We start from the raw sequence: 16,303 nt of genomic DNA, 5'->3' as shown, positions 1-16,303 counted from the left end.
AATATCAAATAAAATTTATGGAAGCGCAATAAGTGTAGAACACTTGTAACCAAAGAACATAGCTTGCATATTAAAAAAGGAGCAGAAGAATAGCTTACTGTCTCTCACCACTTTGTTCTGACTTGTGATGCAGAATTTAAACAAAAACTTTAAGTTCATCTGTAGTTTACCAAAACTGTTCTTTAGCTGTGAATCTGTTTGCCTTGCCAACTTATGGATCTTAGTTCTGACATGTTTCTTAACTATGTCATCATGTGAACACAGTGTTAACAATCAGCTGAGTGACTAGCTGACCTGAACTCTGGTTTCACTCCCAGGTCCTTCTGCTGCAGGTCCTGAAGGCTCCTGGTGGTTTTGTTAAAAGAAGCATCCTGTTGAGCAGAGAATCAGAAGAGACTTCAGAGAACCATCACGATGCCAACATTATGAAAAACCTACAGCTGCAAAAAAATACTGTGATTCAGTAATTTCAGTGAGCAGTATGAAAATGACATTCTTTTGATAAAAAAAAAAATGCTGTGAGTTTATTGGGCTATGCATAGCCTAATAAACATGTCACTGAAATATTTCTTTATTATCCGTCTTTGCAAAAGATTGGGTTATCTTTGCAACAAGACATTACCTTGGGAAAGAGCTGTAAATAGTAGTTGTAATAGTGCTGGTTTATATAAATGCAGAACAAAGTGCTTCAGGGTGGACATCCAGCCCTAATCCCACAATCTTAATTAAGATTAAGATTTGGTTAAGACCAAACCTCTAGATTTGACACATCTGTGCTGAGGTTCTGGATTTAGTTTTTTTCTGGGATGCGGTGGGACCAGGAAGTGGAAACTATTTAGGAAATGAAAGTTAAAAAGATTTTTCACAGACTCACTTATAAGTTAGAGTGGGGCTGGTACTTAAAAATATAAACATTTCCTTAATTATCATATTTTTTATTATACAAGACCATTAATGTTTATTTAATTTTAACGATAATTATTATTCAGAGTCTTGAAAAATAGCAAAAATAACATATTTACAACATAGAGTATTTTATCAATAATTAATTTAGCTTTCCTCACCCTGTATTTTGCTTAGCAATATTCTCAATTAATCTTTTTCAGTTGGCAACATCAGTTTCTAACTGAAAATAGAAAAATACTAAAACACATACATTAATATAATTATCAGAATAAATATTTTAAAATAGCTGAAAAACAAATATATTTCCATTCAAAAAGCCAAAAGGAAACAATGTTCCAGTAAGATGAAGAAAATAAGTCATTTGAGACAGCTGCCAGCAGGAAAATTTGTTTTGGTTTTTTTCAAATGTGTGTGTTTTATATTTAGGGAAAAACAAACCAGGAAGAAATAATAGGAAATGTTGCTAAGTAGTATTTATTTACCTGACAAGATTCAAGAGTCCCCACAAGGTTAAAGATTAAATCATGGATACCATGATGGATGTATATCTGAAAAAAGAAGAGGAAGTTTAGCATTCCCTTAGAAATACACCTCTACTGTAACTCTAGTTATCCTGTTATGTTGGTATCAGGTAGGTTGCTTAAAAGATTCACACATTTGTTGTGGCAGACACATGCACATCTTTATTTGAAACAAACTGATATGAAAAGTCAAATTTGATGAGGTTACCCCAACAGCTTGTTTGAGAAGAGTCATCTGAAGCTCCTGTTTTGCTAGGAGTTTCTAGGACAGAAAAGTAAATGATTTGTTGCAACTTTTTGTCTTAACACAACAATCTGCTGAGGATGAGGATCCTATGCTGTGACTATAAAACCAGACAGAACATGGATGGTCTGAGCCAGGTTAGGGTTAGGAGGTTCGGTCCTGGAGACCAGGACCGATAATTTATCATGTGATAAATTGTGAGAGTTCAAATGTTTTGAGTACATCTGAAACATGTGCAATAAGGTCAATTTGTGTTATCATGACGGCATTATACCAGGGTCCTGGAGCGAGTGGTGGCAGGATTAACTCTCCACCACTGGCAATGCTTGGTCATCTGAGAGTTTAAAGGAGGACTTGCCACCCTATGACCTCCTCCTACACCTGTCCACTGGCTTTCAGAACCTCAGTAAATGTCCAGCCTATTACACAGACAGCTTCTGGTCTCTACTCACCAGACGAGAGTCTCTCAGCAGGCACTGAAGAGATTTAGTGTAAAGTCCGTTTACAGAGTCCTGATGGGACAGTAACACACAGAGAGAACACTTAGAACCTCTTTCATGTGATGGATGTCCTCTGCTGTAAAGCAGAAGCGGTGAAACTAAGAGAGCAGTGATTTTGAAATCCAAAAGAACAAGAATAAAGCAAACAGACTGTCCCTTACAATGTGGTATCGGAGGCCCTTCCTCTCCTGCCTCTCCTGCTCTCTGAAGATCTGACAGAAGCTGTGGATGAACCTGTCCAGTTTGTGGGAGTGATGACCCAGGAACTCCCTGACATCCTCCAGGCTCCTCAGACAGTATGCCGGCGGTGGACTGACCTCAGCTGGGCTTAGCTCCACCTCCAGCGGTCTGGAGATGCACAGGATGCTGTAGCTCTGCTCCTCATCATTGTAGAAGGTTTCCTCAAACAGAATGGGCACCACAATCGGAGCTGGGGAGCCAAGGTCCAGCACCACCTGCCTGTCCTGAATTTTGACATCCTGCGAGCGAAGCCATCAGGTCCGCAGTATTATGCATTACAAGAAGATTTTCAAAATACTGTTGCTCCAAAGTGGTCACAGTGTTAAACAAGGGAGAGCAGCATCTAAGCTGGTTTACAATTTCACACAGTTTAAGGGGGATTTTCTTTCCTTTGATAAAGTAACCTTTTAAAGCTGAGGTGTGTAACTTTTGTAAGAAAAAAAATGTTTTCTAGATATTTGTTATAACTGTCACTGTGTCATGACCGTAAAGAATGAGTCAGATAATCTGTGAGAAAATGGAGCTCCTTTGCCGTCACCCAGTACTCCCAGTCTTAACTGCAGAAATACGCTGCAGTCAGAAACAACCAAACAGAGCCAGGAGGAGGGACTTAATACTGTAAATCATGTTTGTGTATGCACTCTGCATACCCTACACTGACGCCACCGATGACATCGGATAAAAAGTTTTCCAATAACAGCAAGTTGTTTCTCTGCAATTAAGCACATTGAGCAGCGCGTTCACGAGTGTGACTGACAACGCTGAGACCCTCTTTCTGGCCTGGCTATGATTGGTTGTTTTCGACCAGGAGTGGTGCATTTCTTCAGATGGTAACGTTTTTTTATATTATCTGTTTCGTACCATAGTGTCACATGGCAACAGATTTAACAAATGTACAAAAAACAGCATTAAAAAAGGAGGAAGTACATTTTTGAATTTGAAGATAATCACAAATATTCTCCGATCATTCAGACATTTAGCAAATATAAATAATTTTGGTAATCATAACTAACCTAAAAGTTAACAGTTTAGTAAGATTTGATATCAGATAGAGTGGAAACGATGCTTATTTATCATTTTATGCAGTGTATGCAAACATATGGCTTCACTATTACTGAGAGTAAAAATTATTTAAACCCTCTGTAAAATACTTGGGTTTCATAGAAGTGATTTGGTTTTTACAAGTGTTAAGAACTACACAGATTCCATATAGAGATTACCCAAACAGACATGAAGCCAAAATGAAAAAGTTTTTGAAAAATTAAGCATTTAGATTTTATATCTAAAAGTTTAGATTTTGTAAAATCTTCAAATCGAAAGGGAGTGTCCTGGTTTTCCCAGAGACTGCAGGGATCAGGTTTGACAGACTAATATAGAAAAGGACAAACCTTTCCATTCACAGTCTTGTATCCTTCCTCCACAGGCTGCAGGATGTAGCTATCGAAGTGAGAGTCTGAGTAGCTGCTCACGCTCAAACTTCCACAACACGGAACCAGAACCTGCAGGTTTTCAAGGAGGCGAGACAGAAAAAGAGTTCTGCTATCAAACCAAGCTCTACACATGGATTTCAGTAACCATGACTTACAGCAGTGCTATCAATCTGAAGAAGAAGATGAAGATGCCTGAAATTATATAAATGAACACAAATGGAATAATTGTATTTTGTGTGATGTGTGTCAAGATCACAGTTGTAGAAACTTCATGAATGGGTTGCTATCCAATCACAATTGGACCAGTGGATTAGAACCACATTATTCATCTGTTTTAAGAGTGGGTGTGGCTGATATATTTAGATCGTGTTTCCTGGATTGAAGATTACAATTCAATTGGTGTGTAATTCTGAATACTATAGATTTTCCCTTATGCAGTATCAGCCAATAGAAAGCAGGTAGAGACTCCACCAATCACCTTTGACAGATGTGTTGCAGCTGGCCATCAGACTCAGTCTAAAGCTCAGCTTGTCTGAGCCACAAGTGACCATGTAGTAGTTTAGTGTAACTGTGTACACAAACATGCATATACATATATCTGTTTATACAAAAATCTGTTTTCCCAGTAGCAGCTATAGTGAGCCAGCGGGCAAACCTGGAATTGTACATACACACTTCCTGTCACACACACAGGTTTAAAGCTTTCTGCAGGTGAAACTGTACAATAAAAATGTCACCCAAATGTCCCCCGCAGAGTTGAGTAGTAACTGGTTATAATTGCTCAATTACATTTACTTGAGTAGCTTTTTTGAAAAATATATTTTCAGGAATAGTTTTACTGCATTGTACTTTTTATGCTTACTTGAGTCATTTTATTATGAAGTGTTGCTACTTTTACTTGAGCAACAATCCTGGGTCCTCTACCCACTGTGAGTAACTTCACTGAATGAAGAACAAACAAGTTTTGACCAAAACTTCACCTGCAGTTTCTATTAAAGTTTCCTAAGTTTTAATTTGAAAGAAACTGATCTGGAAAAATGTTTTTTTTTTCTGTGTGTGTGTGTGCCTGATTTAATTTATTAAATTTTGTTATCTCTATGAACTATAAAGGTAACAAACTGGTCATTGACTGGTCATCAACTGGTCATTGACTTCAGGATGGAAAGAGGCAGTCCATGACCAGTTCTGATAAGAGGGGAGGAGGTGGAGGTCGTGCAGACCTATAAATATCTTGGCCTGTGGCTGGACAACAAGCTGGACTGGACAAGCAACACCAAGCAGCTTTGTAAGAAGGCTCAAACCAGGATGAGGAGGGTGAGATCCTTTAACATCTGTGGAAAGCTGCTGAGGTTGTTTTACCAGTCTGTTGTCACCAGCGTTCTCTTATATGCTGTGGTGTGCTGGGGTGGAAGCATCTCTATGACAGACTTTTCTAAGCTGGAGAAGCAAATCAGGAAGGCCGGCTCAGTGTTTGGCACAAGGCTTGACTCTGTGGCAGCAGTTGCAGAGAGGAGAGCCCTACAGAAACTCAAGGATGTTATGGACAACACCAGCCACCCTCTGCACATTGTCATCAGCAGCCAGGAAAGCAGATTCAGTGGGAGACTGCTTCTTCCAAAGTGCAGGAACAACAGACTAAGGAACTCCTTTGTGCCTCATGCAATAAAACTCTTCAACTCCTCACTGGCTAACAGGAATACAATAGAAATAGAGGAACCATAGAATTAGGCTAAATGTTAAAAACAAACAAACAGAAAAACAACATTGTTTAAGGATTTGATGTATTGGTGCTGTGTGGAAGACTGAACTACAGTTTCCCTGAGGGTAAAATCAAGTAAGTGTGTGTGTGTGTGTGTCTGCGCGCATGTGTGCGTGTGTGTGTGCGTCAGTCAGTCAGTCAGTCAGTCAGTCAAAAGTCAATTTTGTTCTTAAAATACCAAAATTTCAACTTAACTTTTGGTAATTTGGTAAAAACTTACATCATTTCTACATAAAAATTATGTACTTTTTAAAATATTAATTGATTGATAATTTGATCAGTACTTGAGTAGATGTTTTACCAAATACTTTTTTACAAGTAATTTCTTGGACAGCTACTTTTTACTTCTGAGTAAAAACATGTTGAAGTATCGATACTCTTACTTTCATTCAATTTTCTGCCACTCTACCCTCTTCTGATCCCCAGTTACCAGGAGAGGAGTTGTACAAAAAGCATTTGACTCATTAAAAAAAACGGTAACACTTTATTTGAAGGGGGGTGAATAAGACTGTCATGACACTGTCATAAACATGACATAACAACTGTCATGAACATGAATAAGTCTTCATGAATATTTACGACTGTTGTCATAAAGTGTCCTTCGGTAAATTATGACACTTTTAATACAAAGTTGACATTATTCAAAATGTCTTTGTTATGTCAACTTGACATTAACCAAAAAATAATTACTGATATAAATTTGTTATAAAAGTTTTACTGATTGCACTTTAAAAATTAGGTAACTTTATGTTATTAAAGGTAAAGTTTAAACAGTAATGATTTCTTGGTTAATGTCAAGTTGTCATAAAGACATTTTGAATAATGTCAACTTTGTATTAAAAGCGTCATAATTTACCGAATAAAACTTTATGACAACAGTCATAAATATTCATGAAGGCTTATTCATGTTCATGACATGTGTTATGTCATGTTTATGAAAGTGTCATGACAGTCTTTTTCACCCCCCTTCAAATAAAGTGTTACCAAAAAAACCTTAGAAATCCTGTTAGTGGACCTCAGTTAGTAGTACATGTAGTACAGGTAATTGGAGCAAAGGTAGCAGTCATGCTTTTTAATGAATAAAAAGATCTCAACTGTAAATTCTTTGTATTTTTGTTTTTTGTAGCATTTTCCTAAAAGAGTTTTAAAACAAAAGAATCATTTCTGTAACTCGTGTCCCAACCTTCAATTCTGAACATCCATGATGAATGTTCAGAGGAAGTGATTGCTGTAAAGTCGTCAACTTGATGCAAATATTAACAAGTTGTAAACAGAAGGGACTTTTAAAGAAAGACCGCACATGACTCACAATGCCATGGAAGTCTGCCACGCGCCTGCAGAGGTCAGGTCTCTGCTTCTCCAAGGCCAAGTAAAAAGTATTCTTCAGGATGTTCTCATCATACACAGCCATGTGGAGCTGAAGGTCTGGGTCCTGCACAGGAAATCAACAATGCAGATTAATGTCACTGAAGAAAAAAAACTTTACAGTTTAGTGTAGCTCAGCAGGACGAAGTTTAAGTTTTGGTTTTGGTCAGACCACAGAGACAAGTATGCTCACTCACCCAAATTATTATAATCCTCATTTCATTGTCTTGTGCTTTTACTGTGCATTTAAAAACAAGATGCCAAGTGTAATCAGAGGCCTGCAAAGCCAAAATCTAAACCTTCTAAATCTTCTTTAGTAGTTAGTCATAGAAAAACAGTCTTCAGTCGGAGGATTCTTCAAATTCACTGTAACACAGACTGCTACAGGAGATCCTTCCTGCCACAGCCGTCACCGTTTACAACAACTCTTTGAAGAGTCTTGAATAATTTGAATCACAACAACATTATTATCCCTTTGGGATCAATAAAGTATTTTTGAATTTTAAACTGAATTCAACCCTGGAAACCTTTTTGGTGTAAAGCAACAATACTGAACGTTACACCACTTCAATCAATAAATCAATCAATCTATCACTTTATTTTGGTAAATTGTCCACATTAAATACTGAAAACAACAACAACAAAAATAACAATAAAGAAGCCCATAATTTACAAAAAACAGAATAGGCTAAAGCCAAGCTTATTCTTGCCTACCCTATTTAATACCCAACAACCCACCAAGATATCTTCACAATACATATATAAATCTACATAACAGCGTAAGATGTTATCACCAGACACCCTATCAAGAGTAGCCTGCTAGCCCAGGGTTGAAACCACTTCTCCTTTCAGAACAGAGTTTATTCTTTATCTAGGTGTCAGAAAGCTCATTCAGAGATCTGAGACTTGCTGACATGATAGAATAGAAGAGTCCTTCATTAATATCACAATGAGCAAATTCTACTGACAATAGTGTCACAACTGCAGCAAAAAATATTTTGTAAAATTGACGCTTAGGAACTTTATTTTTATAACTTTGGCCAAAAAATGATAAAGACCTGAGAAATGTTTTTAAATATGATAGTACAATATATATAAAATTGCATCTTTCTCATAGAATTTCCACAACAGAATGGCACCAACGACTTAAATGTTTACCTTTGTCGTAGGCCACATTTATTTATTTTCCATAATTTGTCCAAAAACATTTCACTCAATATATTCTTTTTGTCTTCTTGTAAAGGTTTGATCATTTTTGTTGGTTCTAAAACCTGGAGAGATCACCAGTCCATCGCAGGGCAACTCAGGGACAAACAGGACAAACAATCACGCGCACACACACAAGTTATACACCTAAGGATTATGTAGCTCAGACCAATCAACCTGACAGTCCAGGGAGGAAGCTGGACAGAGAGAACATGGAAACTCCATGCAGAAAGACCCCAGGTCGGGAATCGAACCCAGAACCTGCGCTACCAACAGTAGCGCAGGTACTGTTGGTAGCGCAGTACCTGTTGGTACTGTACCAGTACCAGTAGCGCAAGTTCTAAATGTCAGACCAACTTGAATATCAGACCAACCTGATATTCAGCTCTTTATTTACTACCATCCACTACCCTGTGGAAACCCTGCATTAAGCAAATTAATTTTTGATACATCAACCTGAACAATTATATGGTTAATGGAAGCACAGCTATTAAGTGTTCTAGATTTGGAGAGTTTCCCTTAATCAGTTAATTAAACTGAAACCTTCAGGACTGTTGCCCTCTCAGCGGTCAGGCCGCCTGCTCACAAATCTGTGCAAGGTTCTTCCACTGCTGCATGGCTGTACACCCTGTACTCAGCAGGGTGTTCATAAGGATTATTACAGAATTAAAAATGAGAAAATGGCACATAACTGTGAAAAAGATCAAGAAGAAAAGGACTGCATTTAACACAGCTGTCTTATCAATGTTAGTCAAACACTGTGTTGCAGACAGATCAATTGAACGTTTCTTCAACCTTTAAATACATACAGATATAATTTCAGGAATGTGCATGCCCTACATCAGGATATGATAAATAATGCTGTTTCTGTAAAATAAGACCAACTGAGTTTAATGTCAAATGAGTGTCAAAGCAGGTTACTGTCAACAGTAATAAACTCTACAAAGAACTCTTTATCACTTCCTTCAAATTATTGCCTGCTGAAACTTAGCAATACCACTTGACTGAGAAACTCAGCAGATGTATGACAAAATAAAAATAAAAAAACAGGTTTCTGTTCAAACAAAAACTAAAAGTGTTTCAGCAAAAACATCCACATGTAGACACAAAGAGCTATAGGTTCCAAACACAGAGCAGTATAAAGCAGTGGGACACCATGTTGAATCCGAGAGAAGGTTCTATGATTTTCTCAAATGCATTTATTTCAAAACGTGCACCATAATTACAAAACATATTACAACGTCGAATAATGTGCATGTTTCACATGTCACTTTCATTCACATTGCTTATTTAAAGGTCTAACATATCAGTTGTGCAATACAAAATGCAGTATGCTTAATACATTTTTCTTCAATACTATATGCATGAAATTGTTCAAAGTACAAGGTGGAGAAGGTAAAGCCTGTATCAATGCATGTAGTTCATGTAATATGATAGAGTACATTTCGTTTAACAGGTAGATTGCCAGATATTACATAACAGACCAACCTGATATTCAGATCCATCATTTCTTATCCAGTTTATGTTTCTGTTGATAAGAGACAGTTCCTCTCTGCACTCCACCTGAGAGATATCCACTCACTAACAGATTGTCTTCGGGTTGTTGGGCTGTTCGTGAAGTTTGCCCTGTTTTAAAGTGGGGGAACAGTATCTGATGGCCATAAATCACCCATCAGATACTGTTCCCCCCCTTTAACATAGGGGAAATGGTATCTGATGGCTGATTTTAACATAGGGGAAACGGTACGTGATGGGTGATTTTAACATGGGGGAACGGTATCTGATGGCCATAAATCACCCAACAGATACTGTTCACCCTGTTTTACAGTGGGGGAAGTGAAACGCAGATATTAAGCCAGGTAATAGCTGTACACTTTTTTGGTTCACTAAAGTATTTAATTTATTTCTGAGAAAATGGGTTTGACTGATTAAAGCTAAGCCTTGCTTCTTTTCATTTGTTTGCATCTCTTTTTTTGTTTGCTGCATTTCATTTGTGGTTGTATTCTTTTTTGTTTGCTGCATTTTATTTGTGGTTGTATTCTTTTTTGTTTGCTGCATTTTATTTGTGGTTGTATTCTTTTTTGTTTGCTGCATTTTATTTGCTTTCCGTTTGCGTCTATTTTTATGTTTGCTGCATTTCATTTGTCCGCATGTCTTTTTGCTGCGCATTTGCACCTGTCGGCCACCGTACGTATCTGATGGGGAAACGCGGATTGACGTAACACCGGCTTGATTTTTTCCAACACTTCGCTAACATTCGGCATGCTAAGCTAAATATGCTAACACCGAGCCGTTTGGCGAACGTGACGTCTAGGTTGAGCTCAACTCAAAATAATAGTTATAAACCATCTCAGAAAAAAATTACTTACCAAGCGCAGTAAATAACTCAGACATGTGGAAAGTAAATAGTCCTGAAATAACTTGGCTTCTGTCGCTTCGCTTCGGTGGGAATCTGTGATTCTGGGGCGGAGTCAGTGAATTAACTCCTTCAGTGTTATAGCCGCTGGTGGAGTTCAGAGTTAATAAGTCAAGAGTTATTGATTCTATTTTAACACCTCTAGATTTGATATGGAAACACTTTGTTTTAACACTGTAGTTGAACTACTAATAATATACACCCCAGTTACATAAACAGAATGTGACTCTATAAGAGTAAAATTAACTCTGCTTTTGCACAAAGTCTACTAACACCAAAACATTTAACACTTTTGAATTTGCTGTGTGAAACATGCATGCAGACATGTTTCAAATAACTGCACGGCTGCCTCTGCATGCCATACAGTGCTGCACAAGCTTGTTAATCACACTTTCATTTAAGTCAGTTGTGTGACAGCAAGGAAACAAGACTTACATCAACGTTCACCTGTCTGTCCATCTGTCCAACCCCAAGACGACTGACAGGATGTTTCTTGTGATAATAGTTTAAAATGAATATCATTTCCCAAGTTGGTCAACTTTTTGATATAGTATTTTTTGTATTTTTTCCTGTTTCTCTCTTTCTCCAGAAGTTAACTTCACTGCAAACATAACATCAATATTTTACAGCCAAATTTCGATACCAAAGATCTCAGCATTACAGGCAAAAGACTTTAACATGCTGGCATAAAACACAAACAACCCTTTGAAGGATCCTTACAGAGATCAGATGACAGACCTGAATGGTCTCCACACCCAGTTCATCTGAGTCTCTGCAGCAATAAATCAGCACCTCACCTAATCACTCTGCTCCCAGATCAGCTTCATCCTCACTCAGCTCCAGGACACATCAGATAACCGGAAGCCACCACAGACAGTCTGCCCGTCTGATCAGCCCCCTGTCAGGCAGCTGAGTGAGAACAAAGCAGAGGACTGAGTCACATGACCGCCAAGGTCCTCGTGACCTCATGGACTCCTAGTACACAGCGTCAAGTGGTGTGGAGGAATGTCTATCCCCTCGGGATCCACACCAAGCTTATTACACACTTCAAATTAAAGCGGCTCTCTTGGCCAGAGCCTAATTGTTATTAAAGCAGCAGAACTAAAGCGGCGATTATGGGTAATCAATAATATGCTATGTTGACATCACAGCTGATAAGATAAGCAGTTGTGGTTCTAAAGAGTTGTGAAAACTATTTGCCTCTTACAGATTCTCTTGTCACACTTTAATGTTTGAGATCAATTTATTCATTTCTGTAAATCAACTCNCACAATAATATGTCCATCTTACTTGTGAAATGTTGTCTGTGGAGCCCTCGCATCAGTAATCCATCGACCAGAACAACAATATCCCTCAGTGCTGAGGCATCTTCTGCTGTTTTGATTGAGCAAAGTAGGAAGGTATACCGCTCCAAAATGGCCGCCATATTTCCTGCGCCGGAGCGGTCCATGAGGCGTCTATGCTTATATTATGTATATGGGGAAACGCGGATTGACGTAACACCGGCTTGATTTTTTCCCAACACTTCGCTAACATTCGGCATGCTAAGCTAAATATGCTAACACCGAGCCCTTTGGCGAACGTGACGTCTAGGTTGAGCTCAACTCAAAATAATAGTTATAAACCATCTCAGAAAAAAATTACTTACCAAGCGCAGTAAATAACGCAAACATGTGGAAAGTAAATAGTCCTGAAATAACTTGGCTTCTGTCGCTTCGCTTCGGTGGGAATCTGTGATTCTGGGGCGGAGTCAGTGAATTAACTCCTTCAGTGTTATAGCCGCTGGTGGAGTTCAGAGTTAATAAGTCAAAAGTTATTGATTCTATTTTAACACCTCTAGATTTGATACGGAAACACTTTGTTTTAACACTTTAGTTGAACTACTAATAATATACACCCCAGTTACATAAACAGAATGTGACTCTATAAGAGTAAAATTAACTCTGCTTTTGCACAAAGTCTACTAACACCAAAACATTTAACACTTTTGAATTTGCTGTGTGAAACATGCATGCAGACAAGTTTCAAATAACTGCACGGCTGCCTCTGCATGCCATACAGTGCTGCACAAGCTTGTTAATCACACTTTCATTTAAGTCAGTTGTGTGACAGCAAGAAAACAAGACTTGCATCAACTTTCACCTGTCTGTCCATCTGTCTGTCCATCTGTCCTGTCAGCCAAGACGGCTGACAGGATGTTTCTTGTGATAATAGTTTAAAATGAATATCATTCCCCAAGTTGGTCAACTTTTTGATATAGTATTTTTTGTATTTTTTCCTGTTTCTCTCTTTCTCCAGAAGTTAACTTCACTGCAAACATAACATCAATATTTTACAGCCAAATTTCGATACCAAAGATCTCAGCATTACAGGCAAAAGACTTTAACATGCTGGCATAAAACACAAACAACCCTTTGAAGGATCCTTACAGAGATCAGATGACAGACCTGAATGGTCTCCACACCCAGTTCATCTGAGTCTCTGCAGCAATAAATCAGCACCTCACCTCATCACTCTGCTCCCAGATCAGCTTCATCCTCACTCAGCTCCAGGACACATCAGATAACCGGAAGCCACCACAGACAGTCTGCCCGTCTGATCAGCCCCCTGTCAGGCAGCTGAGTGAGAACAAAGCAGAGGACTGAGTCACATGACCGCCAAGGTCCTCGTGACCTCATGGACTCCTAGTACACAGCGTCAAGTGGTGCGGAGGAATGTCTATCCCCTCGGGATCCACACCAAGCTTATTACACACTTCAAATTAAAGCGGCTCTCTTGGCCAGAGCCTAATTGTTATTACAGCAGCAGAACTAAAGCGGCGATTATGGGTAATCAATAATATGCTATGTTGACATCACAGCTGATAAGATAAGCAGTTGTGGTTCTAAAGAGTTGTGAAAACTATTTGCCTCTTACAGATTCTCTTGTCACACTTTAATGTTTGAGATCAATTTATTCATTTCTGTAAATCAACTCAAATAAATAAAGAAGCAGAAGTTTCAAAATGATTAGTTCATTTAATACAGCCTGGGACTACATGGAAAAGTTATTGCTTCTCTTGTTAAGTCTTGAATTGCCTGAGATAACCCACATGATTTAACAATCAGCAGCACAACATTCAGGACACTTCCTGTCAAGCTGCTAAAGCACTGAAGATCTACACCATCTCATTAAGATCAGTACTTGTGATTCAGAGATAAAAATATAATAAAATGACAATGAGAGCATTCCAAGGCCAACAGTACTGCTAACAAAAAAAGGTCTGTTCTGTATCTAGTTGATCCATAAAGCAGCAATAAATAATATAAGGAGAAAAAGGAAGGAAGAATAGAATACATGGATGTAGAAAACAGGGAGGGAAAAAAAGCAGAGATAATTCATGAGAATAGAAAGAGAAAGAAGCAAAGAGAAGAAAAATTGAAGTGCAGAAAGTAGCAACATGGGGCAATACAGAAGGGAAATCAAGAAGTCATGGAGGAAGGAGCTAATAAAACAAGGAAGAAAGGAGACAGTGGAGAGGGTAAAATGTAGAAATAAATTCTGCCCATGCTATTAAGATAGTTATCACACCCTGGAAAAGTAAGAAGTGTAGATTGTGACTTAATAAAAACTATTTTGCAAAGTGTGCTGAATTTTCTCCACATTGACAGAAATGTTTAATGACAGCCTACCAGTTATTAAGTTTAGGAGTCAGTTACCTTCTTACATACAAGCAGGTTGGTTTAGATTAACCTTTTCTCTCAATAAATGGAATCATCATTTCAAAAATGTTTTCCATACTCCGGTTAAATTGATGTAAAATGTTTGATGATCTGAGATATAAACGTGTGGGGAGAGGAAATGCAAAGAGATGTTATATGGAAAATTCTTTTCCACAGTAAAGAGCTGGTCACCCGATCTGTTCAAACATTCAGTTGAAAATAAAACAAGTCCATATAAAATGTTTTTTTGTACTGATAAATTAAAGTAGCAGACATAAAAAGTATTCCTCCTTGAGTTATTGATTTTTGTCTCCGTCTTCTCAAACTCGGTCAGTCGTGGCAGATGACCGCTCATACTGAGCCAGGTTCTTGTTCTGTTGGAGGTTTTTTCTTGTTAAAGGGGAGTTTTTCCTCTCCACTGTTTGCATACATGCTACGTGTGAGGGTTTTTACAAAATATCCATCCATCCATTATGCAGCAGCTGTTCCTGGGATTTTACAAAGAAGAGATCATTTCAGTAGAATGTGTCTTGAAAAGATTTTGGGTGATTCTTCAGGAAGTTCAGTCCAGACACAGATTGGTCAAAAACAAGGAAACTACTTCATTGAGACAGACAGCGAGACAGATCAGATGAACTGCTGGAGGCCCTGTAGCACCTTCTCTGACCCTCGATTCCCACCTTTTACCTGCATATGTTCACATGGCAGTCAAGTATTAAAGGCAGCTCATCTTCCACCGGAAAAAAACGTAACTGTAACATGCAAACCAAAAAATAATTATAATCGCACATTTCAAAAATCCAAACCAACCTATAGTATCGGCGTGCTTGATCTGAGACAGAAATTAACATAGCAATTACTTTGAAAATCTTTAAGTACAGAGGAAATCCCACCGATGTGAATCAGCTTCGTTGTGTCCGACTCAGATGCGATCAGAAGCAGTAAACAAAAGGCAACATAAATCCAGCAATCAGAAACTAGTCTGTTAGCATTAGCTCTGCACAACTGTTAGCTTCCCTAATACGCTAGCGTAAAAAACTAGCAATCCCATTGTGAAAGGTCCGCCAGTAAGGAGGATTCCGCCCTGACTGTGTTTACCTGTAGTGATGAAGTCCCTCAGGTTAGCAACACGTCGGCATGTTGGAGCCAAAGCCTCACAGCAGCCTCCCAAGAGCCGCGGCCACCTGGAAGCTAAACAGCTGTTTAGCTCAGGTTGCCTCCTCTTCCCCGGAACGCAACCAGAACCGAGAACATGAAGCTGGCAGAGCCTTTTAGGTTTACAGCGTGTTCAATACGCGAACCCACAGACTCGCGAACCCAGAGCTCATAGAAACAGCGCACACTGGGGTCACTAATACGCAGCAGTTTAATCAGCAGCGCTTCCCTTTTATTTTAACTAGTGTGTACATACCTAATTTATAGTGACCTCTACTGGTCACCCGATGCAGTCAATGGTAAACATGAACTACTTCGAAATCTGTGGAACAGGTTCTAAGTTCCAAGCACGTAAAAGCAAGCGAATAAACCATCTATACAAACAATTTTGGGGGTTTATTATCTGTAAGCCATAATATTTGCTTGAAATACTTCCATCTAACTACTGCAATGTATCTAGTTTTCCCCTATATAAAATTAGTGACATATTTTATTTTATGACATTCTAAATTTGAGATGAAGGCTTACTGCATAAAAGCCTTTATGCAGTAAGCACTACTGGGGTCGGGGCGGAGCAAAGCTCTGGAATCTATATTCTTCGTATTTTTCATAAACTGATTGATATTCATATTTTAACTCTCCCCATTTTACTCTATAGTCATTGCATTCATGGAAATATGGTTTATTACCTCATCCCAAGTCTGAATGTTGCATAAAGTAAAAACAGAACAGCTTTCTGGATTGATGAAATGTTTTCTTAGCAACACTAACACCCATTCAGCTGGTTTCCAGTCACCTCATCAGGGGTTCATTCTATGGAGGACCAAAACAGACATAATAAGAAATAAAATATATGTGTA

General features: G+C 38.4%; 1 protein-coding gene and 1 long non-coding RNA gene across 7 annotated transcripts in view; one reads left to right on the top strand and one right to left on the bottom strand.

Moving 5' to 3' along the window:
* Positions 1-2,156, top strand: part of LOC103137587 (uncharacterized) — a 16,288-nt gene extending 14,132 nt beyond the window's left edge. The window contains exons 4-5 of the long non-coding RNA XR_476164.2: positions 1,684-1,685; positions 2,145-2,156. This is a non-coding gene — a long non-coding RNA (uncharacterized LOC103137587). The remainder of the gene's footprint in view (positions 1-1,683; positions 1,686-2,144) is intronic.
* ankrd27 (ankyrin repeat domain 27 (VPS9 domain)) overlaps positions 1-15,703 on the bottom strand; it is a 49,309-nt gene extending 33,606 nt beyond the window's left edge. For 3 of the 6 annotated variants that reach the window (XR_001662003.1, XM_007551395.2, XM_007551396.2), the window contains exons 1-9: positions 15,387-15,703; positions 13,094-13,205; positions 6,910-7,032; positions 3,800-3,910; positions 2,333-2,650; positions 2,124-2,183; positions 1,636-1,689; positions 1,389-1,454; positions 295-371 (exon numbers count right to left, since the gene is read on the bottom strand). Coding sequence is in view for 5 of the 6 variants with exons in the window: in XM_007551395.2 (XP_007551457.1) it covers positions 295-371; positions 1,389-1,454; positions 1,636-1,689; positions 2,124-2,183; positions 2,333-2,650; positions 3,800-3,910; positions 6,910-7,032; positions 13,094-13,123 (839 nt within the window). In the remaining variant the exon portion in view is untranslated. Of the gene's footprint in view, positions 1-294; positions 372-1,388; positions 1,455-1,635; positions 1,690-2,123; positions 2,184-2,332; positions 2,651-3,799; positions 3,911-6,909; positions 7,033-11,384; positions 11,499-13,093; positions 13,206-14,285; positions 14,305-15,386 lie in introns of those variants that run through there. The other 3 variants (XM_007551397.2, XM_016671085.1, XM_016671084.1) reach the window with 3 other exon arrangements.
* Between the last annotated feature and the right edge of the window lie 600 nt (positions 15,704-16,303).

The sequence above is a fragment of the Poecilia formosa genome, unplaced genomic scaffold (genome assembly GCF_000485575.1).
Source record: "Poecilia formosa unplaced genomic scaffold, Poecilia_formosa-5.1.2 Scaffold41, whole genome shotgun sequence".
NCBI lineage: Eukaryota > Metazoa > Chordata > Actinopteri > Cyprinodontiformes > Poeciliidae > Poecilia > Poecilia formosa.
This window is presented reverse-complemented; position numbering and strand designations above follow the sequence as displayed.